Source organism: Aspergillus japonicus (assembly GCF_003184785.1).
Source record: "Aspergillus japonicus CBS 114.51 unplaced genomic scaffold BO86scaffold_85, whole genome shotgun sequence".
Classification (NCBI taxonomy): domain Eukaryota; kingdom Fungi; phylum Ascomycota; class Eurotiomycetes; order Eurotiales; family Aspergillaceae; genus Aspergillus; species Aspergillus japonicus.
The window spans coordinates 67,386-92,670 of NW_020291722.1; the positions used below are offsets into that span (position 1 = coordinate 67,386).

The following is a 25,285-nucleotide window of genomic DNA, read 5'->3' on the forward strand; positions in this document are numbered from 1 at the left end:
CTAACTTGATCTATTCTCTAGCCGCAAAGCTCAACCTGCATGTCTGCCCCTTCGGTCGCGATGAGATTATCTGATCATCAATATCCATGCATCCGGTCATATCAGTTGCGACCGTAGTGCGATACCTCGAGTAGACCTCGCGCAGGAGGATCTTCATCTCCACCGTAGCAAGACTGCAGAATGTTAGCATATTCTGGTCCTCGAGATGAAGCGAAAAGCAAAGAACCAACTGACAGGAAAACAAACAAAGCTGCCAAGAGGATTTAAGGGGGAAACAAAACAAGCGCAGGACCTACTTTCTCCCGGTGCAGCCCCGCCCTCCAGTCCCGAAAGCAAAGAACAACCGGTTCCGCTCTGTCGCTCCGTTCTCGTCCATCCATCGATCCGGATTGAATCGAGCCGGTTCAGGAAAAACATTCTCGTCGAATCGATGGACTGTATACGGCTGACAACTGACGATCGTCCCTTCGGAGACAAAAGTCCCATCGATCGTCCGTCCGCCGCTCGGAACATACCGAGGGAATGACATCGGGATGGGCGGCGCGCAGCGCAGTCCTTCCTTGATGACCGCCTCAAGGTAAATCAGCTTGTCGAGCGGGGTATCCGGTGTCGTAGTATGCAGTTCCTCGTAGAGTCTGTCCTGGAATTTGCGGTTTTGGGGTTGGGACAACTCCCACATAAGAAAGCACAATCCATCCCCGGTCGTGTCAATCCCGGCAGCCATGTGGTCCTTGCATTCAGCCGCGACTTGATCGTGACTCAGTGGAGAGTCCTTTCGAGTGAGACGGCCGAGAAGACTTTGGCTGTCTGGGTGTTCTTGCGCTGTGATACCCTGGACGTACGCATTGGTCTTGGGCGCGCGACGCGGCTTGACCCAGCTGGGGAAGTATGGGGTGAGTGCGGGGAGGTAGTAGTGAAGAAGGTTCTCTGCGCAGGTGAGTACAGAACTTTGTCGCATTTTGGCTGAGAAACATACTCTGCAGGCTGTGATGGTAGGTCAACTCCTCCATGATCTGGAAGTCTTTCTCGTTGGTGAGAGAATTCAGCCCTCCTGGGCTGACCATGAAGTGCGTCACACAATCAAGGGCGTAGCAATGGAGAAAGATCTGAAACTGTCAGCGTAAACCTTGTCACAACGGGGAATGCGTACATAAACGTCTACACTCTTTGCCACGGCGGTACACCTCGAAAGAAAAGCCTGGGCTCGGTCGCGAATGGCCGATACGTGGCTCTCGCGCAGGATATTCGACATAGCATACCTATCAGCCAGTTCCCGCTTGCGCTGACTATGCTGCTCACTGTTAGCCTTGTTTCTCGTGGAATATGTGATTACACACCGAGTATTTATCGAGCGTTGAAAACATAGTTCTAGCAAATTTTAGCAGAATAAACTACACACACCAACGAAGCAGCATACTTGACCCCAAACTGGCGGAACATGTCGTAGAATTCGGTCTTATCGTAGCCGCTCCCGCCCGAGGCGTAGATCTCGCGGATGGCGTCAAGAGATGCAAATGATACCTCGTTCGGGGCTAGGCGAACGACAGGTCCGTATTTTTTATGGAGTTGGTGGATATACATGCGACGATTGGTGGTGAACTCATTGTACTTGATCGGTAGGCTGGTGAATTTGGTGAGCCATGGGCCGGGTATTTTGGCAATGGGAGAATGAAGTCGTTTGACAAAGAAGGAACATAATACAAGGGCCGCTACCACCCAGATTGATAACATTTTGGATATTGCTTATTTGGCGTTGGGCCATTCTTTTGAGAAGTTATCAATACTTATAAGTACTGATGAATAGTACATGCCGTACTGATAAGAAATATCAGCAAGATAGCGAGCTATCCGCAAAGGGAAACCGTAAGAGATGGATTCAGCATGCATCGGCTGCTATCATGCGGGGTTGTGATAAGGATAAGAACAAGGTAAAGCACGGAGGGCAAGGCAACGAATGGATGTAAGTTATTCTCCACGGATTTACCCATATCTCCCCCAGATTTTCCGAGCACAAGGAGTGGCGCATCATGAGCTCATCACGGAATTCGGACCTAATCAGTCAATGTCTTATGCTAAAGTTCTCTCAAGGCGCCTGGCTACGAATGACCCGCTGTACTTTCACTCTGCTTGTAGAAACTCAGGAGATTCTAAATCGATCAATAAGCATGGCTACTACGAACCCACAACTGATGCAGTATGAGCCGGCTCAACAGGAACAATACACCGACTTGGTTCTAGAGTGCCGGGGCACCAAGTTCCCCGTCCATCGAGTCATCGTCTATCCGCAGGTCCCAGCCATCAAGGCTTCCTGTGAGGGGGGTTTCAAGGTGAGTGCGGTCAGTCTCCATCACAGACAAGCTACGCTAACCTAACTCTCAATCCAAAGGAGACGTCGACTCGGGCTTATTCATTCGTATCAGTTGAACCATCCACTGTGGGTCTTCTGGTAGAATACCTCTATACCGGGAACTATAGTAAAAAGACCGAGGAGCGTGATAATGGAGGTACGGGTCCCTTGATTCTTTCTGTGTCACTTCATCGGCGATTCACAAACTTGATGGGGCATGGGCTAATTCGAACAGGGGAATTGAACCTGGCAAATGACCGTAGCTTATCCGAAGCACTGATATCGCAGATTATTTTGATATACAACCGCTGCGGGACCTAGTCCACGTGAAAGTGAATGAGGTTCTCACGACACCATGGTCTCCAGCCAGGTTTGTAGATGTCATCGATGTAGCATTCCAAGTGAACGATGAGACTCTACACAATCTGATGGTCACTACAGTCTTGAATCATCTGGATGATTTCATACATCCCGATCGGCCGAGCGAGCTCTTTTCGGATGAGCTATGTTACCGGGTGCTGAAATCGCTGGAAGACGATCTCAAGGTAGCACGTGAGAAGGTACAGGGCCTCGCTCTGGAACTCCAAAAGGCGTAATACCAAGTCAGAGTGAGCAGCTACAGCTACTACAGTCACCATTCACTCCGGATCTCATGGTCCTGTGATCGATGTGGAACGGCCCACGAGCACGTTGACGGGATTCAGTGTACGGTACGGTGCAATTCCTGCAGTATCAGAAGTCTGTAAGACGCGCTCTTTGTTTCAAGAGCTGCGAAGAATTTCAACGTGTCTCGCTGGTTCGGAGTGGCTTTCTACACATCTGTCCTAGCCAAAATGATATGATATTTCTGGTTGTATGATGCAGCTGTCAAAAAGCGACACTATGCCTAGGACGGGATCGACTAGACAAGACTGAAATAGAGACAAGTGATATTCTAGGAAGAGAGCATATTTCAGAGCCGTAATCTTCAGAGAATACCATAATTATGGCTTCATGGTTACCAGTCACCTCGTTGGCTGTTCGAAGGATGCTACGGTGAGTCATGCAGGTCACGGGGCCACCCAATCGAGACACCGACAACACACCAACACACCAACCTGGAGCAGATTGTATCTCTCCAGATCATCCCATTTATTGGGTAGCGTTTCTCACCAACAGCACCATGAATAAAGGTTCCATAATCATTGTCGGGTAAGCTTAACATGCAGTATCCACCCCGAATAAAGCCAGACGCACTGAGACCCACGAAGCGCAGGAGTCATCGGACTCAGCTGCGCCATCCGCCTCGCTCAGCGCGGCCACTGCGTCGCCATCGTCTCCCGAGAACTCCCCGGCGACTTTCACATCGACTATGCCTCCCCATGGGCCGGCGCACATTTCCGACCTGTCCCCAGCATCAAGCCCGAGGACCGTCTCGAGGAGATGCTGATGCGAGCAACCTACCAAGAGCTTCAACGGTTGTCGCAAATCCATCCCGAGGCTAGCGTCCAATTCTTCCCGGGCGTGGAATACTTCGACGTGGCGGACCCGGCCTACTTCGACCCCAAGCTCACCCAGGAAAACGGCTACGCCTCGTGGCCCGGCTTCCGCATTCTCGAGCCCCGAGAATTTCCCGGGGGTCATGGCTCGGTCAGGCTTGGAGTGACATATACCGCCTGGGTGCTGAACTCGCCGGTGTATCTACGATGGTTGGAACGGCAGGCTGAGAAACTCGGTGTCAAGTTCATTCGTCGGGACCTGGCAGCGCTTGAAGAGGCGGTCTTCGTGTATCGGGAACAGGATCGCGAGGATACGGGTATCCTTGCGGTCGTCAACGCCAGTGGGCGTGGCTTCAGTGATCCGCAGTCGTACCCCTCGCGAGGGCAGTTCATCGCGGTTGCCAATCGCTGTGACAAGACTGTGAGCCATCATTGGTCTGATGGATCGACGACCGTCATTATTCCTAGGCCTTGTGGCGGGGGCACGATTATCGGTGGGACGAAGGAGCCGAATAATTGGTACGTGCATCGCTTGCTTCTTTATGCCCGGTGCTGATGGTTTAGGTCGCATTCCATCTCCGATACCGCGACAACTTCTATTCTTTCAAGAGCTGCAGCACTTTGCCCGGAATTACTGGAGGGTCAAGAGGATCGCACCAGCCCAACGCTGGGATTCGATGTTCGTGAGGTGTATATTGCTCGACGGCCGATGCGACATGGCGGACTGCGACTGGAGAAACATCATCTTGTCTTCCAGGATACAGCTGCGGATGGTATGAAGAACGAACAGAAGTCTGTTCCGGTGGTTCATTGCTATGGAGCTGGTCCAAGCGGGTACAAGTTGAGCTGGGGTATTGCGGATCGGGTAGAAGGCATGGTTAACTCGTGCATCGAGAAGAGCCAGGTTTGATATTTCCGCGCGAAATCTTTTTCGATATCAGGACAACTGATGCCCGAATTTACCTGCATAATGAGAGACCAGTTTCGGCTCGTTGGCATGAATTACAGTAGGATCAAGGAAATGGGCAATTTGACCCTCAAGGTTGTGAAGACAGTGAAGAAGAACATGGGAGACAAGCAGAGCACATTTGTATTTAGTTGTGAGCGAGGTATCCTGGCTTTGTCTCTAGCGATGAGATATCCAAGACGAGAAAGAACAAGTTCTCTAGTAAAGTGTACCCATATGAGAGATGGAATTTCAAGTTCAAGGACATGGTCCAAATGCGCTCTTTCAAGCAGCGCGTGAAGACGACGACGCCACATGACCCTTACAGGACGTGCAGCACACTGTAAGTTCCTTCCCCCTTGCCACGGTAGGATATCGAAGCCATCACAGGCATAAGACCCAATCTGTCGCGTATGATCCCTGTCAGGTGATATCGATACGATATGCATACTTGATAAACAGAAGCCCGGGTTTGGATTGACTTACCACGTTGTTCTCAGCACACTCGGCTGCAATGACCGGCACCTGCGAACACACAACCGCTTTGTGTGCTTGGACCGAGCCGTCATCGCATATGAGGCGGAGATCGCAGTATTCCCCGGATTTGGTCATTTCATGCAGAGATGCGCCAAGGTTTGGGTTGGCGGATGACATGGCCAGTTCTGGTGCGAAGGGCAGCGTCGGTTATTATGCTGAAAGACGCGGTGGACGGGAGAATCTGGACTAAATAGTGTATTTCAGGAGGGAAATTTCTGGTTGTTTGTGGTATTGTAAGATGAGAAGAAGACGAGAGTACAAATATTCTGATTGATGTGTTACAAGATTTGGGAAAAGTTGTTTGTTGGCTTACTTGTGTTTGTTAAGCGTGACGCCCGTTTGATCTTTATCCTAACCTGCGTGAAATGAATGGATGTGGTGCCTGAGGATGCAAATTTATTCTTCTTCTATTCACTCCTGGACTGCTTTCCTTCTTCTGCGACGGCCCAGTTTGCTAATAGATTGATACTCTCTTTCCTCAGTTCATTCTGGCTCGTTGGCATGAGTGCAGTCCGACCAGAGAAACGGCAACTCGACCCTCAAAAGTGGGTGGTATGGTCTTTCAGTTAAGGTGCCAGGCAGACGTTTCTTTCTCCTGCGCCCCATCTGCCATCTATTGTGGCATCCACTCTCCTCCGGGGTTTTAAGTTGTTCGTGACCCCGTGTTGTACTTCTTTAAGTTGAAACCACTCGGCCAAAAGGTTTCTCATTATACTTTGTTACTAACTATATATCCAAGATTATATATATTCCATCTCAACTAACATGGCTAGATATGAAAAGCATCCACATGATCCAAAATGAAATCATACGTGCCGTTGCGGAACGTATCCCCCATCAGACCCACCGCATTGGCCTCGAAGTTCAGCAGCTGCCGATTCTCCTTCCACTGGGGCCATTCCGGGTAAACGCCACGGTGGGCATTAGGGTCGAGGTCATGCACGAAACTGAAATAGTAGGTGTGGCTGGACTTGGCCGCGTAGTTGGGCCAGATCCCGTAGAACACCTGTATTAGATCACTGCCGTGGAAAGTACCGAGGATCGGGGTGCCATAGTCGTAGCTCGACAGGTAGGACCAGGTAGGCAGGTTGGGTGCTATCTCGGCGGCGTAGGCCAGGAAGGCCCGACGCGTGATGGTAAAGGTCAGGTCGCCGAGGATGGCGGCGAGGCGTTTGAACTGCGGGTAGAGGTTGTTGCCGGTGCCGGTGCGGAACGGGGATCCGTAGGTCGTGGTGTCTGGGTAGAGGCTGACGAGTTCCTGGAGCTCCTCCTGGCTGGCGTCGTAGAAGAAATAGTCGGCTAGATACTTGACTAGCTCGTCGGTTGTGGTGATGTTGCCCTGGAAGAGGGCGAAGAGCGTTCCCTCGTCCTCTTGGTCGCCCACGATGAAAGGCACCTGCGCGAATTTGCCAGCCTTCCCAAGAACGTCTGGAGATGCGGTGAGCACCTTTCCGTCCGGGCGTGGGAGATATGACAGGGCGATGGAGCTGTAGCTCAATAAGCCGGGCACAGAGTTCACAGCATTGAGGAACTCGTCGTATGACAAGTCTCGGAGACAGGCGAGGGTGTCGTTGGAGGAACCGCACTTGGCGGTGGAGACGACGGTGTCGTAGATCGCTTGTCCCTTGACCCCGTCAACAGGATCAGCCGGTACGACACTACCTGAGTCCATGATACCGCCTCGGAAAAGCGGTTTACCCTTATAGGTGTTGTCGCCGTCATAGAGCACCATCTGATCGAAGACCGAGATCGCACCCGCTGATTCGCCCCAGATGGTCACCTTGTCTGGGTCTCCTCCAAAGGCCGCAATGTTATCGGCCACCCACTCCAAAGCCAGTCGTTGGTCCAGCAAACCAAGGTTAGAAGACCCATCCTCTTTGATCTCCTTGCCAGGCAAAAAGCCGAAGCCACCCACGCGGTAGTTCATCGCAACGAAGATGACAGGCAGGTTCAAATCGACCGAAGACGAAACCAACGACGTCCCATCATACATGGACTTCGACCCAAGCTCGAATCCACCTCCGAAGATCCAAACGAGCACGGGCAATTTCGAGTCGGAGGTAGTTCCCGCCGGGCGACGAATGTCGATGTTAAGGCAGTCCTCGCCGGCATTGGTGGCAACTTGTACCAAAGGGTTGTCAGCGAGGATACCCAGAACTGAGGCTGGAAAATCGCTGGTGGAGAAATAGAACTGCGGGCATGACTTGGAGCTCCCAGTCGCTTGAATTGTTCCAAGCGACGTTTGGATCGGCTGTGGGGGCTTCAAGCGCAGTGAGCCGGTGGGCGCCTGCGCGAAAGGAATATTATTGAAGACTTCCACATTGCCAGCTTTTCCGATGACAGTCGCAGCCGGACTGGCAATGGTCACAGTTGGCGCTGCGGCGCGCGGAGCGGGCACCGCGTGAGCCACCCACGAAAGAGCAAGGCAGAGAAGATAGGGGGCCTTCATGATTGCCTGAGAGTCAAACCTCAACGTTCCACGATATTACTCAGTAGGCCATCTAGCTGGATAGTTATATAGACCTCCGTTTTGTCTCATGAACCCATTTTTGGTATGCAGCCCCTCGTCCTCACCTTCCGACATGTCCACTTGAAAGCCAGGATGCCGCAGTCCTTTGTTTGCCCATGTGTCTCCTCGGTTGAGACCCTTGTCTTCCCCTCTCCGCCATCGTATTTGAGAAAGAGTCGCATTGGCATGATACGATCGGCCGGTCAGGAGACTGCGCCTGGCGCGACCCAAGCCGGCAAGAAGAGGAGATGTCGAGAAGCGGAGCATCCTGAAGAAGCGGTTGTTTGAAATCACACATGAACCGAGGTTTGAGACAATCTAGATGCCTTGAAAAACAGAAGGGGTCGCTGCTTTTAGGGCTGAACTGCCGAATGCCATGATGAAAGAGAGGGACCATGCACCCCTTCCCCGCTATTGCACGCACTGGGCCGGTGATCATATCCATGCGGGGCAAGGAGCTCCTCCGAAGGATTTGTCGATGCGCTTTCCTTGAGTCTTGTCAAATCTGTTGGTCGACAATCCATTCGTTGACTCAGCTCAGCATTGTCTGCTTTGGATGTCGGGTTTGCATTGCCGTTTATCCGATTGAGTGCTGTTCCTGACCCAGACCCAACATTTCAGTGGGGAAGTTGTGAAGAATTCAAGGTTGATTGTTTGGGTCTCCGAGTGGACCATCCGAGAAGAGCAGGAACATATGAAAATCCAGGTTCGTGGTAGCGAAAATCATCCGCGGTTCGTCGATTCTCCAAGGCCATCCGGCCCCAAAAATAGGTCTATCATTCAACCGAAGTCTATCCGTAAAATCAGATCACGCCCCTTAAATCAAACCCATTTGCACTCAAAAAGAGGTATATGCGCCCAAAAATAACAAAAGTGCGACCGAAGACAACTCCTATCACTTTTCCCATCCGTTCCATCGCTCAAAATCTCCCGTGTCCAAGTCGAACAGATCCAGCATTCGTCCAACACTCTGGTCAATTAACTCATCAACACCCGCCGCTTTGATGTAAAATGCTGGTACGGGCGGGAAGATAACCGCTCCGGCGCGTGTAACCTCGAGCATGTTTCGCAGATGAATCTCGCTTAGCGGCGTCTCGCGCGCCACCAAAACCAGTCGCCGTCGCTCCTTGAGCATCACATCTGCCGTGCGAGAGATCAGATCATCACAGAATCCTGAGTGAATGGCCGCCAAAGTCTTCATGCTGCAAGGTACCACGATCATCCCGTCCGCCCGGAACGACCCGCTCGATATCGGTGCCGCCATGTCATTGATGTTGTGTACGTGGTCGGCCAAAGCCCTGACATTTGATGGATGGTAATCGGTTTCGTATTTGATCGTAGCTTCCGCCCATTTACTCAGGACCAAGTGAGTTTCCACATTCAATCGACGTAGAGCAATCAAAACTTTGATGCCAAGTAACGCTCCGGTAGCGCCCGTCATTGCAACCACAATACGACGTCGACGGGGTGTGGGCGCGGGGTGCGCTGGACGACTTTGTTCGGAGGTCATATCGTGAGGAGGAGAGGCGGAGCGACCGGAGTTAGGTGTAGCAGTACCGGGAAGAATTGAGCTGAACATATGGGCGAATTCAGGTAGTTTGTATCTGAAAATGTATGGTGTGATGAGTAACTGTGAGTACCTGAGGAATGACTATTACCGATGAGGCATTCCCATATGATTATATATATCCCTTGTGGCGACCTGTCAGGTATCTGGTAGACGAGTTTGTTGCTTCTTCTCACACATGTCTTTCCCTTGACTCGGGCTATGGTACCACAGAAGACATTGTGCCCCGAGCCTCCGAGGTCTCCGAGGTCTCCGAGGCTGCCGAGAGGCGCCGAAAAATGAAACGTTCCAGCTACGTCATACATCCCTAGTCGGAGGAGCCGGCTCAAGAGAAATCAATCTCTTGGGAGAGGTCGAACATAGGGACTTCTGCCGTTAGCAATGTGAATGCACAACGATCAGTGGACTTACCATTCATAATCGAATCGAGATAGGACATGGGCGAAAAGTCCTGCCCCAAGACATCTGGAAAGCCGTTGGGGATCCTGCACCATTGTTAGCATTTCGTTAGCCCCACACGTGGATATGGCTCAGTGGATCGCATACCCGAATGCAGGCATAAAGGTCTCGGCCTGCTCCGGATTATTCGGTGGCCCGACGTCGCCCTCTTCCTTCTCCCGCTCCAGTTCCGTTCGCACCGCGTTTCGCAAGGTAATCAGCGCCCGAATGTGTCTCTCCGACAGCCATTGCCCGTTCTCCGAGCCCGATCTCTCCACCGAGCCCACAGAACCGGCGGCAGAAAAGACCTCAATCACCTTCTGCTGCAAGTCACGACACTCAGCATCGTTGCGCGTCTCCTCCCAAATGCAGAGCAGTAGAGTCGAGCTGATTACTGTGTGCACCATGGACCACGTCCGCAGGGGCACCACGCTGAGAGCCTGAAACTCGAGGAAAGTGTTGGACGCGTCGATCAGACTGCACTTGGCGCGCATCCGCAGCATGTCCTGGGCCGAATCCCGGACTCCAGATCGCTTTAGTGCCGGTCGAGTGACTACTGAAACTGCGAAAGCAATGTGCATCTTCAACGCCAAGTGCTCCAGGTTGTGTTGCAGAGTTCTGCAATCTTGCAGGCTCTTTAGGTGAGGTTGCGCTCGTTGGCAAACGCTGTCCACCGTGGCTAATATGTCCAGTAACCGAGAAGGCTGTTGCATCTCCATCTCACTAGCTGTAAGTATGTCCAAGGCGATCCGACAAAGAAAATGCATCATGTCCATGTAGTTCAATTCCCGTCCCGAGAAAGCAGAGTCGTCGAGGGACCAGCCGGTGACAGTGACTATTGGAGGCCGATCGTAGCAAAGGCATAAGAGGCTGTCCTGCCACACAACTGTGAACCTGTAGTAGGTCAGCTTTCAATCTATGAATATTCCGGTGTGCCTCACCATAATCTTCTCGCTTTGGACTTGACGTGGTCTGGCAGATGGGCGACGCTCTTTTCGGTGTGAAGTCCAATGGTCTGAGCCAGACGCACTGTGCTACCAAGTAACGCCCAAGCTGAATCTGACTGACCAGTATTTTGCAGTGTATTTCCGAGGATGAGCAGAGACTGGATAATGTCGAACGTGGGTCGGAAGAGAAAATTCGCTAAGCGTAGAGCTTGGAAGGAGCGCCTTGCTTCGAGAAGTTAGCATACATCTTAACACACAATTAGAGATGTACATACCAAAATCGAGACACAGTTCCGAGCGCTGTATATGCTCTAGGTCTGAGTAGTGTGCTCCAGCGGCTAGAGTAGCAAGGAGCAAGCTGATATGGGCAACCGACTTCTCGCTAGCCCAGCGGTCAGAAATGCGAGAGGGATCTTGTAGTTCTCCACTGGCCAGCGAATTCAGATATGAACAGAGATCCAACTCGAACCGCTCAATATCTACAAGGATAGGGTTGAATGGATACGCCGATATGCGATAGAAGTGAAAGAACCTGTACTCGGTCAGAGAGAGTGACAACCCGAGAGCCATGAATGCTTACTTCAGGACCTCGGCGCGCTGGGGGAGGATACGAAGCAGTTCATTCCATCGATCACTGGGGGTTCTGAACTCCATGAACGGATAACTATGGTAGGTATTTTGGAGGCCGAGGACAGAGCCCACTTCACGAGCCATCGAGCCGTTTGCGTCATGTGTACGATTACGCAGGATGGAGACCACCGAATTATCACCAGAGTACACAAATTCACTTTCAGGGCCATCAGGCGGAAAGTTCCGAGATGAGTCAATCTGTTGCAGGTGTGAGAAGGGGGGCAGAACTGTCTGGCTGGGAGCCGGTGGCTGTGCCAGTGGCTGCAACGGGTACCCCAGATTCGATGCATCCTGTGATGCGGGGAGTGGGTTGGGGTCGCGAGAGGCAGTAGCTGAAGTTCGTCGACTTGCCCTCCGAGCACCGCCATGTTTTGGTGGGCTCGGATCATATACACAAATCTCGGGATGGCCGCGTCGGCGACAGGTTCGGCATGGCTGGGAGTTGTCACATTTAACCTTGCGTTGGCGACACGGGTAGCATGCTCGAGCCTCGCGCTGAGTGCGCTTCAACTGCAGAACGCGGTCAATCTCTTGGCGATCGATAGGTGCTGACATTGTTTCTCGCAAAATGCTGACAGGTAATATGACATCTCTTGGCACAAGATACTAGACGGATGACTATGTGTATGATCCTTTCGCCGAAAGAGTGAGAGTGCTTGGTGAGACGCGGCCATTCCTCCGACGACCAGCCACGGGACGCCCGGAAGCTCGGATCCGGCTGAGTCAGCCATTTTCTCAGCATTTACAACTAGGACTAAGAAAAGTTTAGATACAGCACAGAAGTCTTGATCAAGTGAGGCATGAGACACTCAGTGACTTATACAGGAAAAGCATGGCTGCGATAGTGGCTCATTCATGTAAGGATAACGGCAGTTCAAGGGACGCTAATTGTCGATCTCACCAGAGCCTGCCTCAGCATGGTCTTATAGGGCGAGCCGCGGGAGCTGCGCTACGTGGTCGGCAAGCATAGCGACAAACGAAAGAAGAGCACAGAGACTTTAAACCCAGTCCTTTGAGCACTGCGCTTCTTCGTATCTTTCTTTCCTGGAAGAATTAATGGATACTGCAGGTTGTCACATAATCTTTAAGGGGTAAATCGTGAGGCAGCAAGCGCTCCTTTCTCGGTGCTCGGCAGCCGGTCTCGGAGCCTCGGGCTGTGCGATAGCGGGGGTAATCCATTCCGCTCATCACTACTCATATTATGCTATGGGCATAAATGAACAACAATTATGCATCATCTTGATAACATGACAGGCAGTGCTGGCACTTGTCGAGGTACTAGGTAGTTATGCAATTCTGCAGCTGACCACGCATTTGCAAAATCGGGGCTTATCTGCGCTGAGAATCTCCCCATCACTCTTTCAATTGATGCCTTAGGTATCCAGGCGTCATTCTCTAGGCGAGCCTTCCAGGATATACTGATATACTATATACTATACGTACTACACTAGGTACTTGGTCAAGCAGTTCTAGAGAACCCAATTTCTCTACCATGATCTTACGCACACCTACATCTCTGTATACTAAACTTGTCTCTGACCTCCCCAGAAACATGCAGGAGTATTTCCTCTTACATACAGAGTCTAACACAGCACTGAAGACCGCAAATGCTTCTTTCGAGTAATCTGGTGAGCGTGCAGAGCATATATTGAACTTGATACGGCCATCATTACTCGGAGAGTATTCACTTTATCCTGATAGCACTTCTTTAAATATAGAGACCCCGTAATCACAGTAGAAGCAAATGAATACCGTAACACACGATGTGATTCCTTCTATATTCTGCACAACTCACCCTCATCTCGCCGAGTTAGCCATCAGTCGGCGACAACTCAACGCGACCGCAATTCCCACACTACAACCCAACCACAAACAAGCCACCATGAACGAAACCCCTCTTCTTCCAGATGTGTCAGAGCGAGCAGCGTAAGCGACCTGAGCCCCAGGGGACGAATCCATGCCAACAGACCATACTTACATAAACATCACCACCAACCAGATACTTCCCGAACCCCCTGTTCAGCGATATCACCCTCAGCTGCGAGGGGCAGTACTTCCCCGCGCATCGTCCGATCATCTATCCCCAGTCAAGGCACCTCGCTCGGGCCATTGATCAATCAACACTCTATCCTGAGGTACGGTACACCCACTGCCTCCAGGCTTATTCAATCTAACAAAAGCCGCGAGGAGAACAGATAAACAGGACGAGACGCATCTACCTCCCACACACCCCGCCCTACCTGCTAATCAGAGTCCTCGAGTTCCTGTATAAGGGCGACTACACCGTCAGCAGTGCCACCATCCTAAGCGCAATCGACAGCGACCTGCTCCGCGACAACACCGCCGTGACACGCGCCCCAAACACGAACATCGCCAACCCCGTTGACCGCGACAGGCTGGCGATCCGCTACGCGGCGTGCTTCCATGCAAAAGTGTACGCTCAAGCTGAATACTTCCAGATTGAGGGTCTCCAAGTCCTCGCAGCGGGCCGCTTCTCGACCGCGCTGTGGTGGCTGCGTCAGGACGAGGGCGGGTTCGCGGCGGCGATGGCAGAGATCTACGACCACCGCGCCTGGAACTACGTGCGTCTGCACCAGCGCGCCGTGCCGGAGATCCTCCACAGTCAGACAATCTACCGCACGGGCCCTGGGTTCCGAGGCAGGGTTTTGACGCCGCAGTTGCTGGAGCAAGTGCCGTGTCTGGGGCGCGATCTGGCGTTTGTTGCGATGGATGAGGTGGATCGGCTGCGGCGTCGGTTGGCTTCGGCGGAGCAAGCATTGAATGCAGTGGTTAATCGTGCGGAAGCTCATGCGCGGGGACAGGAGTCTGACTCTTTGGATATGTGACAAAGCGGTTGGGCTTAATTGCGGCTGCTTTGCAGACTGCATATTGTGAGGTTGGTTGGCTTTTAATGATTTATCTCCCTTTCTGGGTTTCACTCCTTGGTTTCCTCTTTTAGCTCTCTAGCGGTACAAAGTCGTGATAGAGGAACAGTGGGCTGTAAAATGGTTGTATGTTTCTGTTGGGGTGCGAACTTCTAGAGCATAGCCAGCTACTTGCAGCAGTGCAGACACACATCTAGGCACATCATCCTTCAATGGCTAGGGCTCCCTCGCTCAATTGTTTGAACGTATCCACCTCCTCCTTCTCAACCTCCATGCCCTTCTTCTGCCAGTTTTCATTCCCCGAATACCAGTCCAGATACCAAGTCAAATCGTGCTCGCCAGAGGGAAACTCCACGTCCACAAACCCGGACCCAAGATACCCAAACCGATTGCCGCTCCAATACGCGACATCGTAGTCGCTCAATGTCGGCGTCCGCAACAGTTCAAAATATCCCAGGCGCGAACCGGGCCACACTATCACCGGCCCATCTTTCCTCCCCTGCTTGAACCAGCTCGAGCACGGATCCGCCCAGCAGGTCCGAGGGAGGAAAGCCTGAGCATGCTCGACGAAGTCCTCCACCGCGGCGGGCTTGGGACTCAGGCGACGGATATGTTGCTTGCGCATGCGCTGAATAGTCTGAATGAAATAGTGTGTTATATGCGAGAGGATCGGGAGGATGGAGCCGTGGCCAACCGGAGCAAAAGGCCCGGAATAGGTGAAATAGTTCGGGAATCCGTCGACAGCGATTGCAAGGTAGCTTGTTGGCGTGTCGGACCATTTATCCGCTAGACTGACCCCGTCTAGACCGATAAGCGGAAAGCGAGGCTGGTAGGAGGTGTTGAAGCCGGTCGCGCAGATGATCACATCAACCTCATGCTCGATTCCCGTGGCGGTGTCGATGAAGCCGCGAGGGGTGATCTCTTTGATTGGTGAGGTGAAGACGATTGTCTTCTCAGAGGCTATAGCTTCAAGAAAGCCATTGCCCGGTGTGGGTCGCCGACAGGCAACATTAAAATCAGTGGGAATAATGGCATCGCGGACGTGGGGTTTGGATTGAAGCTTAGTATACATTTCGCTGTATGCGTACTATAGAGGGTGAGACTTCAGACCAGCATTTCGAGAAGAGTACTTACTGCATTAGCTGTGTCGGACTCTGCCGTATCGCGCAAAGCGAGCTTGATGCGCTGGTTCAACTCATTCTCTATAGCCTTCTTGTACCGGTGATACTTATCCGGGTCGAGCCTGAAGACCTCCTTTTGCTCAGAAGAATCTACTACCTGTTAGGGCTGAGAGTCTCAAACGGGACAGGCAGCTTACAGTCAAAATTCCGGCCGTCCTTCCCAGCGAAGCTCTGCCCAAACGCCGCCGTGATCCAGACAGGGCTTCGCACCCACGTGTATAGCTCAGATACCTCATCTTGGATGCTAGCCACGACCTGCACACCCGAGCTACCCGACCCAATGACAGCCACCTTCTGATCCTTCAGGCTCAATCCCTCGGGGTACGCAGCTGTATGGAAAAGCTTGCCTTGGAATGAGTGTAACCCAGGTATATCCGGCCACTTCCACGCACTAAAAACGTCAGTTATCCTTCACAGGGTCTACATAGCCAGGAGCATACTTGAGAAAGCCACATCCATTGATGAACATATCACACTCTTCCTCCCACTCCTCCGCATGCCCATCATTGTCAGTCCGCCGCAATTGTATCGTCCACTTGCTTCGACTTTCATCCCACACAGCCGAGGTCACCGCAGTTTTCAAGCGAATGTACTGCATCATCCCCTCTTCCTCCACGATCTGTTTCATATACTCCCATATCTCCTTGGCACCGGAATAGTAACTCGTCCACCCTGGATTACTCTTCCAAGGAAACGTATACGCCACACTGGGAATGTCACACGCACACCCGGGATATCGATTCTCGTACCATGTGCCCCCAACATCGGCATTCTTGTCGTAGCAGACAACCTCAACGCCCAGGGCTTCAAGGGCGGCGGGTGCATGGTGCAAGAAGTCTATCCCCGCCGCCCCGGCGCCTAGGACGATGACTTTGAAGGTTTTGTGGTCTGGTGGCGGTTCGTTGATCAAGTGGTTGGAAACGACATAGCCACGGTCGGAGGGGATGTCCCACTCTGGGTGGTGAACGGGGCGGGTAGAGGATGAGGGGTGCGGCCCCGTACTGTTGCTCCCTAGGCGGGGAACCGAGTCTGGTACGCCGTACTTCTGGAAGACGGGGTTGGGTGGGTCGGTAGATCCCATCTTGGTATTCGGTTGACTATAATGATGTATAGAATTCATACAGGTTGGCTAACATTTGGTTGTATGTGTGGCTTGGAAGTGTCAGGTCAACAGGAATGCCACCGACGTGAGTGAGGAGTTTATAAGTCTGCGTCCGGGATCCGTGGACATTGTTGACATGCTTCAGGCTGATAATGTTGCGGGCTTATCTGAGCACGTAGCAAGAATAGTGACTCAGCACCTGCATGCTGTCAATTGACCCCGGTTGTGTCGAGCGGCACAGCGAGTAGGAGCTTATCATTTCCGATGAAGGCACTTGGACAATAGAAAGTATGCATGTGCAGGGCTTTGATGCTGACGAGAGACTGGTGACTTTTGAGGGGAAATGAGGGGAAGGCCCGGACTGAATCGGGCCGTTGCGATAACGATAACAGTACGCCGCGGTGGGTATCACCAGCCACTGCAGCTAGCGATAACGAATGAGGTGCTTGGAGGGCTGGATGTCGCCGTATCTACTAGCCAGCTGTGGCTTGAATTCGGTATATGATAAACTTCCCCTTCCTCTTAATCGAGCATGCTCCTCGAGACCACAATTTACCTCCTTCTACTCTACAATAGAGACACGCAACAATGAATGAAATGCTAGATATCCCACAATCCAGCCACACAGTGCGAGTGAGGATGGTGGATACAACCACTATGATGAGCATTCGCACAGAAACTCTCATCCAGCCCGTACAGCCAGGTCATGAATATCTCAATATGACAGACGTCGCATTTCTTATCGAGAACGAAGCACTCAACAAGAAGGTCATGTTTGATCTTGGCACACGAAAAGACTACTGGAACCTTCCTACGGTCGCGAAAAACGGAATTAGCAGGATCATACCCGCGCTCAAGGTAGAGAAGGACGTCGGCGAGATTCTGGATGAAAGTGGAATTACCTTGAAAGAAATCAGTAAGTTTGAGACTTTACTCCAATGCGTCAAAAATGAGACCTAATTCGGTAACAGCATCCATCATTTGGTCGCATTACCATTGGGATCACGTTGGGGACGTGTCCAAATTTCCGGCATCAACAGCATTGATTGTGGGCCCTGGATTCTTGAAAGATCCAAGTCTACTCCCGGGCTACCCTGAGAAGTTCAACTCTCCGGTCCCAGCAGATGCATTTCAGGGCCGTGAGGTAGTGGAGCCCGACTTTCCACTGAAGGTCGCCGGCTACCGCGCCCACGACTTCTTCGGGGATGGGTCTTTCTATCTTCTCGGTGCGTCAATTGATCACTTCATCCGGAACTGAAGTCTCATCTCCATTAGATACCCCCGGTCACTGTGTCGGTCATATTTGCGGCCTCGCCCGCACAACCGAAGACACTTTTATCCTCCTCGGAGGCGATATCTGCCACTTTGCCGGAGTGATAAGGCCCACCGCAGACGTCCCATTTCCCGCCCACTTCTCTGCCGAGACCCTAGACAGCGACCCCTTCTTTCCTGTCCCTTGTCCATGTAGTCTCTTCGCTGATCTTCACCCAATCACAAAAGCCAATCAAGATAAAACCCCCTTTCACGATGTATCTGCCTTGGACGCCAGCGTGTTTGATGACCCTGCGGTTGCACAGCAATCTGTGGACCAGTTACGCCGCATTGACGCTTCACCAAATGTGTTGATTTGCATTGCGCATGATCCGGAGCTCTTGCAGTATCTCCCTACCCTGAACCAGTCGCCTGAGCTAGACTTGAACGGTTGGAAGGAGCAAGGATGGAAGGAGAGGGTACGATGGGGATGGGTAAATGAGCTGCCTCGCGCGGGTCGGCCGGGAAGGCTACCACTCGTTGAAGGATTTTGGCGGGAAGGCAAGATCTGGGATGGTGCATTGGTGGAGCTATCCGCCGGGAAGCCTTAAAGAATGTCTGTCCTTAGCGTCTGGAAAAGCCATCGATCACCATGACACTAGTCCACAATTCGCAGTGGATATGAGAAGAGCGATGACTAGCGGCTTGATATACTGTACTGTACCTGGCTGAGACGCAAGTTAGCAATTAACGTGGCAACTATGTACCATACTGTACTACCCTTTTTTCTAGAATGGGAAATCAAGAGAGTCTGCAGTGATGCTGATAAACGAGATGGAAAAATGGTTATAGACTCATGAAGAAGGACTATCCTGGTTGTGTGAGATAACTTATGACCTGGATAGAGGTGGTCGGGTCCATCCATGATAGTCTGTCTCCTTATCGATAAGCAGCAGCTACGCTCCGACCGACCACAACCACGGCCACAACTCGGAGGGTGGAAACTGGTTATCTTCCTACCGCCATGAAACGGCAGAACTTTTGAACAGCCGGCGAAAACTCGGTCAGAATATTGTTCATCCGCTGACCGCCCAAATCTGGCAGAAAGGCGTCGAACAGCGGACGAAACTCGGGGATCGAGACTGTTCTTTTCCCGACCGCTTGGGCTGGCAGAATTCTGCTCGACAGCCGGGAGAAACTCGGACGGGAAACTGTTTATTTGATGACCGCCTCCGGCAACCAGAATCTTGTTCAACAGTGGGCGGAACTCGGAGCTCGGGTGTGTTCAAGAACTTACCGCCTCCTCCCCCCCACCCCACCGGCGGCAGAATGATCCAGCGCTATCAATCTCTCTTTACGGATAAGGGAGCAATGGCACATAGCACTTTAATTTTACACTTATAGAACAGCAAATACCCTGGGACTGTATATGACTTCCCGAGACTCGGAACTTTGATAGCATGGTATGCGACTTACACGATTCAATGCAATAGAATCTTACGAGAAGGAGAATTTCGATTGACAATATATCTTTCGTCAATTCTCCGAGACCCAATGGTACACCGGGTGCCAACTTGAGTGCTTCGACTATCTTTCATCTCTAACTTACAGATTCTTACTAACTGAGAGATCTCCCTAAGCTAAGTGGTATCTCATGAGCTTGCCAGAGAAAGCTGAAAAGTCGGATACCTGTGGTCATGTCGTTCAGCAAGAGCTATGGAGTACTTCCTTCTGACCTCATTGGCCCGTGCCGCGAAAGTGCAAGATATTCTGCCGGACAGTCGAGCGGTCAAACAAGCGGTCCAAGATCAAAATAATGCTATGTTGAGCCTTGCATAAGTCTTTGGATAAACAGCTCTCTTACCGATCATTCTCAATGTCAATCTCAGTTGATACTCCATTCCACAAGTATGCATGTCATACAGCAGTCAGTTGGCTTCTATTCACTCAAGCAATGAACAGCTGCCATGAGCTCATCTTAAAGCGGAGCACGCCATCACCTCGCTCTAGCCGAGCTCCACAATCAAGGGCGCGTTGGATCCTTCCAAGTTCCAACTCCTCATCCACTCAATCGAGAATGCTTTCCCCGGAAAATGAGTGGAGCTTGTCGCCCGGGTCTGGGCTCTGTCTGGGCCAAGCACTGCAAGGAACCATGATTTATTGGCTATCCATGGTGCAATCTGCCGCTAAAAAGAGCATCACCGCGTGTCGTCAGGGTGCCTCTAGCCGAACCAAAGGTTAATGCTCGGTCGGCAAAGTCAAGCTCCCGCTATGGTGTCATTCCACGCTATCTTCTCGCCATCCCGACTCAATCAGTGCTTTGATATGGTATAACTGACATCAACCGCTACCTACCATCAACGCCAGCAATCGAGGCCGCAATCATGAGATACTCCGCCCTGGTGCTCGTCGCCCTCTTCGCTGGCTCCGAGGCCATCCCAGGCCAACAACAGCAGCCACTGCAGGAAGAGCACCCGACAACGAGCAAACCACCCAACTTCCTTTTCATCCTGACCGATGACCAGGATCTCCAGCTGAACTCTCCGGCCTATATGCCACATACCCTCGCTTGGATCAAGGACCAAGGCGTTGAGTTTCGCAATCACTTTGTCACCACCGCCCTATGCTGTCCGTCGCGAGTCAGTCTCTGGACGGGTCGACAAGCACATAACACAAACGTCACGGATGTACATCCACCTTATGGTATGCTTGGACACTGAAACCCCAAGGTGGCAAAGATCTGAACTCTCCAGGGGGTTATCCGAAGTTCGTGTCGCAAGGCTTTAACGATAATTTCCTACCCATCTGGTTGCAATCTGTTGGTTACAATACCTTCTACACTGGCAAGCTCTTCAACGCACATAGTGTCGACACCTACAATGCGCCCTTCGTGAACGGCTTCAATGGCTCCGACTTCCTGCTCGATCCCTATACCTACTCATACTGGAACTCCACTTATCAACGCAATCAGGAGCCACCGCGCAGCTATGAGGGCCACTATACGACCGATGTGATCACCGAAAAAGCCCTGGGATTCTTGGAAGATGCATTGCAGAGTGATTCGCCCTTCTTTCTCACAGTCGCCCCCATTGCACCGCACACCAATGTGGATGTAGAGGCACTCCAGGAGATTCCGGTGATGACGGAGCCGCTCCCAGCACCGCGCCATGCGCATCTCTTCCCCGATGCGAAAGTGCCGAGAACACCTCACTTCAACCCTGCACAGGTACGCTTCAATGCGACTTTGTGAGAAGTAAGCTAACGATTTGAAAGGTGTCCGGTGCTAGTTGGGTTCGCAACCTCGAGCTGAAAAACCAAAGCGTGATCGACTATGAAGATCACCTCTACCGCCAACGTCTGCGCGCCCTGCAGGGAGTTGACGAGCTGGTAGATCGTCTTCTGACTCGGTTAGCAGCCAGTGGCGAGTTCCAGAACACATACATCATCTACAGTGCGGACAACGGCTACCATATTGGCCAGCATCGGCTGCCACCCGGGAAGACTACTGGATATGAAGAGGACATCCGCGTTCCGTTCTACATCCGTGGGCCTGGCCTCCCCCGCGGTGTTAGTGTCGACCGTGTTACCACGCACATAGACATTGCGCCCACATTGTTTGAACTTGCCGGGATCCCTCTGCGGGCGGATTTCGATGGCACTCCGATGCCTGTGGCGCGGCAGACGAAGTCAATTGCCCATGAACATGTGACCGTGGAATACTGGGGACGAGCTGTTCTTGAAGGAGAATTCTCGCGGATTGGTGAGTCTCTTTCTGTCGCTATAGGGGTACTGGGTTGCTGACACGAGTACATTAAGGCCCCCATGGAACCCCGACCATGAACAATAATACATACAAGTCCGCTCGGATCTTGTCGCCAGAATACAATCTGTACTACTCGGTATGGTGTAACAACAACCACGAGTTGTACGACCTCTCGGTAAAGTGTAACGCTGCCTAGCCTAGTTTGATCTAGCTAACGGATTTCTAGGTGGATCCCTACCAGATGAACAACATCTACCCTCACAGCGGGGCCCAATTGCTCGGTCGTCCCCTGGCAACGGTGATCGACCGGATTGATGCACTCCTTCTCGTACTTAAATCCTGTCAGGGTCGTACCTGCATTGAGCCCTGGAAGGTTCTGCATCCTTCGGGTGGTGTGCGTAGCCTCAAGGATGCGCTGGACATCCAGTACGATAAATTCTATGCGGAGCAACCCAAGGTATCATATTCGGTATGCGAGGACGGCTACTTGATCGAAGCTGAGGGCCCGCAGGCGGGATATCAGTATCGTGACGGGCTGAGCTGGGAAGCCTGGACTTGAGTTTGTACTTATGACGGTTATACAACAAAAACCAGCGAGTAATGAATCCATATAAGGTCAAATGTGGAGCACGTTATCTAGTTCTTATTGTAGGCGATGAATAGATACTCGTACTTAGTAATCAGTGACAAGTCTATGGGACATCTAAATGTGGATTCGAAGGCACAGGATGGGATGACATCGATTAACTTCGCATGTGCATGGATGGATATGGGTGGGCCTGGCCTGTCCGTGGGTTCCTGCTGTGGTTCGGCCCACACCACGTGTTGGAATTCTTTGTTAGGAACTTAATCGTAACATGTGTGGAATCTGACTTGCCCGGAGCACCAAGAAGGGTGGAAGCTCTCAGGAACTATCATGTCGTTGATGATGCCATCCCGGGAGGCAGTTTGACAATGAACGGCCATACAGATTCGACCTCGAGAGCCGAGACGACCTCGCTTAGAGTTATCAAGATGGAGCTAGAGAATCAACCTCGTACTGTACTGTAGGATGATAGTTCGGTGATCAAGCCATACAGGAAAAGATAAAAACCAAACCCACCGGGTGGATTGACATCAACCGCGGCGGCGATTGCGCCATCCAGGCGGGCTCTCACTCCATCCTTCCCGCTGCTTCCTCCACCGCCGGTCAATCTTAGCGAGCCCGCGCCCGCAGCTGGCCAGCACAACTCATTCTCCAGTCACTTCATCACCGTCTAAACGTATAAATAACCCACTTGCTCCATACAATTATGCCTTCCAGCCAGCTCAAATTCTCCTTGCAACTCGGCCGCTTTCCGTTCGAGCTTTCAATCGCCGAGTTCCCCAGCTGAAGCTCCCAAGGCCACCCGCCTATACTCTCAGCAGCCATGGCCACCTACTCCTACCCTGAGCAGAAATTCTCCGAAAAGAAGGCCATCGACAATGTCCTGAGCGACGAGTCCAGCAACAACAACGAGGAAGGAGTCGACATCATCAAGAACTGGGACGACAAGGAAGAGGCCCGAGTTCGTCGGAAGTAGGTCCATCCTATCTAATTCCATACACCTTTGCGCGAGGTTTTCCTAGGTCTAACATAGACCTCCACCAGAATCGACCTTATTCTCTTACCGGTCCTCGGGCTCGCCTTCTTCGGTCTTCAGGTCGATCGTGGCAATATCAGCGCTGCCTTGACCTCCACCATTACGGAAGATCTGCACATCAACACCAACCAGATCAATGTCGGCACCCAGCTTCTGTCCGCGGGCATCGTCGTCAGCGAGATCCCTTCGAACATCATACTTCAGCGTGTGGGGCCTCAAGTCTGGTTGTCAGCTCAGCTGGTTGCATGGGGCTTGGTCGGAGTCTTCCAAACTTTCGTGAAATCATACCCTGCTTTCTTGGTCACTAGGTTGCTGCTGGGTTTGCTGGAGGGCGGTTTCATTCCCGGTATGTTGGACGTCAGTGGGCTGTTTTGATACGATTGCCTAATGAGTGTGCTGCACAGGTGCTCTTTACTATCTCTCCCAGTGGTACAAGCGTGACGAGATTAGTTTTCGCACAACGCTCTTCTTCTACGGCCAGATGTTCGCCGGTGCTACATCGAGTCTCATCTCTGCCGGACTCTTGAAGCTATCGGGAAGATGTGGTCTCGCAGGATGGCAGTGGATCTTCCTGAGTATGTGCCCTGCACTCTGATCTTTCTGGCCACGGGCAACACTGACACCGATCCGCAACAGTTGAGGGTCTCATCACCATCGTCGCCGCTATCCTGTTCATCCTGTTCATTCCCAAGAAGGCCGGCGACGGTAGCCCACTCGCCAGCATGGGCCGTTGGAGCTACTTCAACGCGCGCGAAAAGCAAATCATCCGCGACCGAGTCCTTCTCGACGACCCGCTCAAGGCCCGTGGCGACCGCATCAAAATCACTGGCCGCGACGTCTGGGACACCGTGCGCAAGCCCACCGTCATCCAGCACTTCATGATCACGCTCGTCTCGATGTCCGCCTTCCAGGGCTTGAACCAATACGCGCCCAGCATGATCAAGTCATTCGGCTTCAGTGCCGTCCGCGCAAACGCTCTAGCCAGTGTCGCGGTGTACGCGAGCATTGTCTGGTTGACCATCCTCGCTTGGCTCTCGTACGTTTGCCCCATGTGCCATGGTGCTATATGAATTGATGCTAATGAGACGCAGAGACAAAACCGGCAAGCGTGGCATCTTCGTCCTGCTGTGCATCACCTGGAACGTCATCTCCTACACCTGCCTCCGCACCATGCCCGATGACTCTTCCCGTTGGCACAAATACGCCGTTATTACGATTGCCAATCTCATCTACGCCAGCATGCAGTACGCTTTCCCTTTCACCTGATCACAGTATAGCCTGCTAATCCATGCCATAGTGTGCTGAACATCGCCTGGCTCGGCTATCACTGCAAGACGCCTCAAGAACGAAGTGTCTCCATGGCGTACGTTCCCCTTCTAGCCTCATAAACGCCGGAGTCCAATCACTAACAGAGACAACAGGTTGATCGTCATGGCCGCCAACTGCGCCGGTATCTCGGGCTCGCAGATCTTCCGGACGTCGGACAAGCCACTGTATCGGCATGGATTGACGGCTATTGCCGCTCTGGCGGCGGCCTCTTGGGTGCAGACATTGGTATTGATCCTGTGGTATGCGTTCAAGCAGAAACGCGCTGGGGGCAAAGCGTCGGTATGATTGGTTATGTGGATGTTGGGATTAATGATATGATAGAGATTTTATGACTTTATAATGATTGAACAGCGTCTTGTCAACGCTTGTGGTTTTCATACTTGTGATCGTAGGGTGTAATTCGGGAGTCTTGGGAAGGCTAGTAGAGGACTCTATCGCGAGTCAATGTAGTCCGCGCGACGGTGATCTGCCACTAGCATAGTTTTGAAGTTGTTATATTCATGCCACTCACTGCTGGACCTCCAGTAAGCACAACGGGCACGGGCAGCAGCCCCTTCACCATCCCCGAAATCTGCGGCAAAACCAGCTCCTGCTTTTGTCTGCTACCCAGCAGGATACCCAGGGCACCAGCTGCCGAAGCTGCTGAAGCAACAGCGGCCCAGCCCATCGGCTCCGAATGTTTTGTCTCTTGCACTCCGCTCTTGCGGGGTATGTCTTTATCTGCCACGCCGCGTTCGTGATGGATGTTGTTGC

At 52.1% G+C, this 25,285-nt stretch overlaps 11 protein-coding genes across 11 annotated transcripts; 6 read left to right on the top strand and 5 right to left on the bottom strand.

Moving 5' to 3' along the window:
* Positions 1 to 10: 10 nt before the first annotated feature.
* On the bottom strand, positions 11 to 1,731 carry BO86DRAFT_324490 (cytochrome P450; the record flags this gene model as incomplete). Its single annotated transcript, XM_025668476.1, has 6 exons — positions 11 to 173; positions 297 to 927; positions 977 to 1,106; positions 1,151 to 1,291; positions 1,338 to 1,368; positions 1,418 to 1,731. The coding sequence occupies 6 exons, from the start codon at positions 1,729 to 1,731 to the stop codon at positions 11 to 13; spliced, it is 1,410 nt and encodes a 469-aa protein (XP_025522844.1).
* Positions 1,732 to 2,165: 434 nt separating this feature from the next.
* Positions 2,166 to 2,943, top strand: BO86DRAFT_404190 (uncharacterized protein; the record flags this gene model as incomplete). Its single annotated transcript, XM_025673988.1, has 3 exons — positions 2,166 to 2,327; positions 2,387 to 2,504; positions 2,636 to 2,943. 3 exons carry the CDS (start codon positions 2,166 to 2,168, stop codon positions 2,941 to 2,943), a joined length of 588 nt encoding a protein of 195 aa, XP_025522845.1.
* A 530-nt stretch (positions 2,944 to 3,473) lies between these two features.
* BO86DRAFT_413510 (FAD-dependent oxidoreductase) lies at positions 3,474 to 5,001 on the top strand. Its single transcript, XM_025674751.1, has 3 exons — positions 3,474 to 3,538; positions 3,598 to 4,344; positions 4,390 to 5,001. The coding sequence occupies exons 1-3, from the start codon at positions 3,510 to 3,512 to the stop codon at positions 4,733 to 4,735; spliced, it is 1,122 nt and encodes a 373-aa protein (XP_025522846.1). The 5' UTR covers positions 3,474 to 3,509; the 3' UTR covers positions 4,736 to 5,001.
* Positions 5,002 to 6,077: 1,076 nt separating this feature from the next.
* Positions 6,078 to 7,757, bottom strand: BO86DRAFT_371811 (putative extracellular lipase; the record flags this gene model as incomplete). The annotated part of the gene is made up of 1 exon (XM_025670330.1): positions 6,078 to 7,757. The coding sequence occupies one exon, from the start codon at positions 7,755 to 7,757 to the stop codon at positions 6,078 to 6,080; it is 1,680 nt and encodes a 559-aa protein (XP_025522847.1).
* Positions 7,758 to 8,712: 955 nt separating this feature from the next.
* On the bottom strand, positions 8,713 to 9,396 carry BO86DRAFT_324468 (UbiX family flavin prenyltransferase; the record flags this gene model as incomplete). The annotated part of the gene is made up of 1 exon (XM_025668475.1): positions 8,713 to 9,396. The coding sequence occupies one exon, from the start codon at positions 9,394 to 9,396 to the stop codon at positions 8,713 to 8,715; it is 684 nt and encodes a 227-aa protein (XP_025522848.1).
* A 313-nt stretch (positions 9,397 to 9,709) lies between these two features.
* BO86DRAFT_404194 (phenylacrylic acid decarboxylase) lies at positions 9,710 to 11,954 on the bottom strand (the record flags this gene model as incomplete). The annotated part of the gene is made up of 6 exons (XM_025673989.1): positions 9,710 to 9,750; positions 9,796 to 9,869; positions 9,931 to 10,716; positions 10,764 to 10,995; positions 11,045 to 11,301; positions 11,350 to 11,954. The coding sequence occupies 6 exons, from the start codon at positions 11,952 to 11,954 to the stop codon at positions 9,710 to 9,712; spliced, it is 1,995 nt and encodes a 664-aa protein (XP_025522849.1).
* Positions 11,955 to 13,281: 1,327 nt separating this feature from the next.
* BO86DRAFT_442158 (BTB/POZ domain-containing protein) lies at positions 13,282 to 14,245 on the top strand (the record flags this gene model as incomplete). Its single annotated transcript, XM_025676290.1, has 3 exons — positions 13,282 to 13,325; positions 13,399 to 13,534; positions 13,595 to 14,245. The coding sequence occupies 3 exons, from the start codon at positions 13,282 to 13,284 to the stop codon at positions 14,243 to 14,245; spliced, it is 831 nt and encodes a 276-aa protein (XP_025522850.1).
* A 175-nt stretch (positions 14,246 to 14,420) lies between these two features.
* On the bottom strand, positions 14,421 to 16,546 carry BO86DRAFT_348418 (flavin-containing monooxygenase; the record flags this gene model as incomplete). Its single annotated transcript, XM_025669317.1, has 4 exons — positions 14,421 to 15,371; positions 15,419 to 15,555; positions 15,603 to 15,856; positions 15,906 to 16,546. 4 exons carry the CDS (start codon positions 16,544 to 16,546, stop codon positions 14,487 to 14,489), a joined length of 1,917 nt encoding a protein of 638 aa, XP_025522851.1. The 3' UTR covers positions 14,421 to 14,486.
* A 618-nt stretch (positions 16,547 to 17,164) lies between these two features.
* On the top strand, positions 17,165 to 18,429 carry BO86DRAFT_324494 (MBL fold metallo-hydrolase; the record flags this gene model as incomplete). Its single annotated transcript, XM_025668477.1, has 3 exons — positions 17,165 to 17,483; positions 17,539 to 17,793; positions 17,843 to 18,429. 3 exons carry the CDS (start codon positions 17,165 to 17,167, stop codon positions 18,427 to 18,429), a joined length of 1,161 nt encoding a protein of 386 aa, XP_025522852.1.
* Positions 18,430 to 19,874: 1,445 nt separating this feature from the next.
* On the top strand, positions 19,875 to 22,192 carry BO86DRAFT_393072 (sulfatase family protein). The gene is made up of 5 exons (XM_025672941.1): positions 19,875 to 20,521; positions 20,572 to 21,044; positions 21,092 to 21,578; positions 21,635 to 21,756; positions 21,808 to 22,192. The coding sequence occupies exons 1-5, from the start codon at positions 20,203 to 20,205 to the stop codon at positions 22,138 to 22,140; spliced, it is 1,734 nt and encodes a 577-aa protein (XP_025522853.1). The 5' UTR covers positions 19,875 to 20,202; the 3' UTR covers positions 22,141 to 22,192.
* Positions 22,193 to 22,827: 635 nt separating this feature from the next.
* Positions 22,828 to 24,837, top strand: BO86DRAFT_413517 (vitamin H transporter). Its single transcript, XM_025674752.1, has 7 exons — positions 22,828 to 23,139; positions 23,212 to 23,549; positions 23,608 to 23,778; positions 23,840 to 24,239; positions 24,295 to 24,447; positions 24,501 to 24,566; positions 24,625 to 24,837. Exons 1-7 carry the CDS (start codon positions 22,991 to 22,993, stop codon positions 24,815 to 24,817), a joined length of 1,470 nt encoding a protein of 489 aa, XP_025522854.1. The 5' UTR covers positions 22,828 to 22,990; the 3' UTR covers positions 24,818 to 24,837.
* Positions 24,838 to 25,285: the final 448 nt, after the last annotated feature.